General features: G+C 43.7%; 1 protein-coding gene across 3 annotated transcripts in view; it reads right to left on the bottom strand.

Annotated features, from left to right (window-relative positions):
- LOC108570557 (protein phosphatase 1 regulatory subunit 3C-B) overlaps positions 1 to 2,468 on the bottom strand; it is an 8,944-nt gene that overhangs the window by 5,087 nt on the left and 1,389 nt on the right. For 2 of the 3 annotated variants that reach the window (XM_017932445.1, XM_017932436.1), the window contains exons 3-4: positions 1,916 to 2,428; positions 845 to 1,397 (exon numbers count right to left, since the gene is read on the bottom strand). In XM_017932445.1, the coding sequence (XP_017787934.1) occupies positions 1,224 to 1,397; positions 1,916 to 2,428 (687 nt within the window). In that variant the 3' untranslated portion in view covers positions 845 to 1,223. Of the gene's footprint in view, positions 1 to 844; positions 1,416 to 1,915; positions 2,429 to 2,468 lie in introns of those variants that run through there. The other variant, XM_017932452.1, reaches the window with a different exon arrangement.

Raw genomic sequence — 2,468 nt, 5'->3', positions numbered from 1 at the left:
TTAATTATAATATATTATAAAATATATAAATAACCCAATTATTGTTCCTTATACACACACTAGTCCATGAATGTTTAACTTTTCAAATAAGAAATGTAAATTTCACGACACAATTTGCGGATCACCCTGTGCATCTGTCTGACCACGAATGAAACCGGCTTAACGAACGAAAAGGAGAGGAAAAGAAACGAAGACGAAGAAATGAATGTATCTTGTCACGCGTGGTAACAACCTTTAGTTAAGGCGATTAGAGTCAGGCGACTCGCCGGTCACGGCTGTTATCGTCGCACCACGCCAGATTGTTATTTATAGAGAGAAAGTTTGAGCGTGTACACGCTGTGCTCGCGCGCGCTCGTCGACAGAGAAAAGATTTGCCGTGCGACGGGGCATGCTAATTCTTCGCAAATTTTCAAGGCGATTTCAGTTTTAGAAAGTATCTCTACACCAAGCTATCATCCGCAAATCGAATCACGAAATTATGCTGATTGCGACTTCTCGTTCCTCTTCCCCTTTCCCTTCTTAACCCTCCTTCGTACCACATCGCAAGGACGGCTCTTTAAAAAAAATTTGGTACACGCGTACTTGCCAGCAGCATGAAATACATTAACACGTGTTCTTTCGACGTGACTATCATCTAAGCATCTGAGACTAATATAATCTTTCCTTCCTATCTTTGTAACAGAGAAGTGTGTTTCCAAATTCCTTCACCTACTGACAGATTTATTACATTCATTATTATTTCTTCCTAACAACAGGGAGACATTATTGTAGCGCATAAATTGTTGGAGGGAATTCAGAGGATTAAGCTATATGGGCGACCAGGACGAGAACAAGATCAACTTACCATAAATGTAACGCGACCAATGCCTCCTTTCTCGTCTGTTCCGCGCTATCGATCTTCAATTTACTTCTGTCTCTTTTTTCCAATGCAACACCATGCTCATTTTCTTTGCAAATCGAACTCAATCGTACACGTCCATCGCTTCTCTTCTTTCGTCAACGTTCTCCCGTTCTCCCCTGCTCCTGGTGTCCATGCTGTTAACACGCTCATATGGACACACACGTTTTCACAATGCGATTTGGTCGTTTCTATCGCGTGTGTCGCGCGCGCGATGTCGCCGCCTCGTCCCACGTGATGATCTGCGCCTCGATCGTTAAACCAAGTAGACTGGAAGAATTCGTACGACTTTCGTACATCGTTTGCGACCAGGCTTCCCAGAGATTCACCAGTACGGTGCGTCGTTCGTGAGGTGCTGCCAAGACGCGAACTCGCTCCACGTGCGCACATTCGCCCTAGTTGCGTCTGTGATCCGCGGTATGCTGTCCCGTATGCCGTTGTTCGAAAAACCGTCGCACGTTGTTGCCAGGATATCGTATCGTTTGGGTGGTGCTCGTGGCTACAACAGAAAACACATCTTTTAGGCGTTACAATCGTGTACTGTAAATTTATCGACAATATGGTGGCGTACATAAAGCCTATCCTCCCAAACGTATAATAACACAATTTTACAATTTTATTTGCTAATAATGTACCGTACCATTTAGTACGACGGAGTATTCATTCACATACGAAAATATAACCTTAAAACTGTATTTTACGTGTTTGGGGGACCAGTTTTATGTGCGCCACCCAGTAGAATAAACGTAAAACAAAAGAGTTATGATGGGGTAGTAGATAATAGGTGTAATTGGAGTTGATTCGAAATGGCCTTGAGCATTGAATTTATTATTATGGTGCGGTTATAGCCTTTCAAGTAGGTAGGTAGGTATGATGGGAAGTTGTTTCCAAGTTGTCCTTGAGCAGTGGATTTATTATGGAACTTCTGCTGGGGAAAGTAATTGGATTTGAAAAGGTTTAGTTAAGTGAAATAATAAAAAGAAAAAAAAAGTTTGAATGTTATTCCAAAATACCTACCTCCAATTTTTTGCGAACGATGAAATTTTTTCCGTCGTTATTATCCCAGTACTCTTTTCCATCGGTACGGTATCGTACACAGAACTCGATCACGTTCGATTTCAGCGGCGGAGTTAATCGAAAGCGGAAGGTGTCGTAGAGGATTAGTGCCGGAGCACCGGGTTGTTCGACGTAGGTGCAATGCACGTCCTCGTGGGTCTTCCAAGAGTCGTTGCTCGCCCTGACCACGACCTCCTTGTCGTACGCCAGATTACGTACTTTGATGGTGCCAACCAGACACTGTTCCGACTCGCGTACTATCACGTTCTCCAAACTGACATTTTCTTGGTCAAGTTTCCGGCGAAAGGCAAGGTAGTCGCTTGCTGGTTGGGGAAATGTCACGAACCAGGGTGATACAAGCTCCGTGGGCTCGTCGTGTTCGATTTTCGAGTTGAGTAGTCGACCAGTTAATCCGGCCAAATAAGCCGTGCTCCAGAGGGGTGGCACGTTACTCGGTTCAGACATCACGCGTACCTGGTTCGATGGAAAAATAAAAATATATTAATATTATTTA

The sequence above is a fragment of the Habropoda laboriosa genome, unplaced genomic scaffold (assembly GCF_001263275.1).
Source record: "Habropoda laboriosa isolate 0110345459 unplaced genomic scaffold, ASM126327v1 scaffold23, whole genome shotgun sequence".
Lineage (NCBI taxonomy): Eukaryota > Metazoa > Arthropoda > Insecta > Hymenoptera > Apidae > Habropoda > Habropoda laboriosa.
This window is presented reverse-complemented; position numbering and strand designations above follow the sequence as displayed.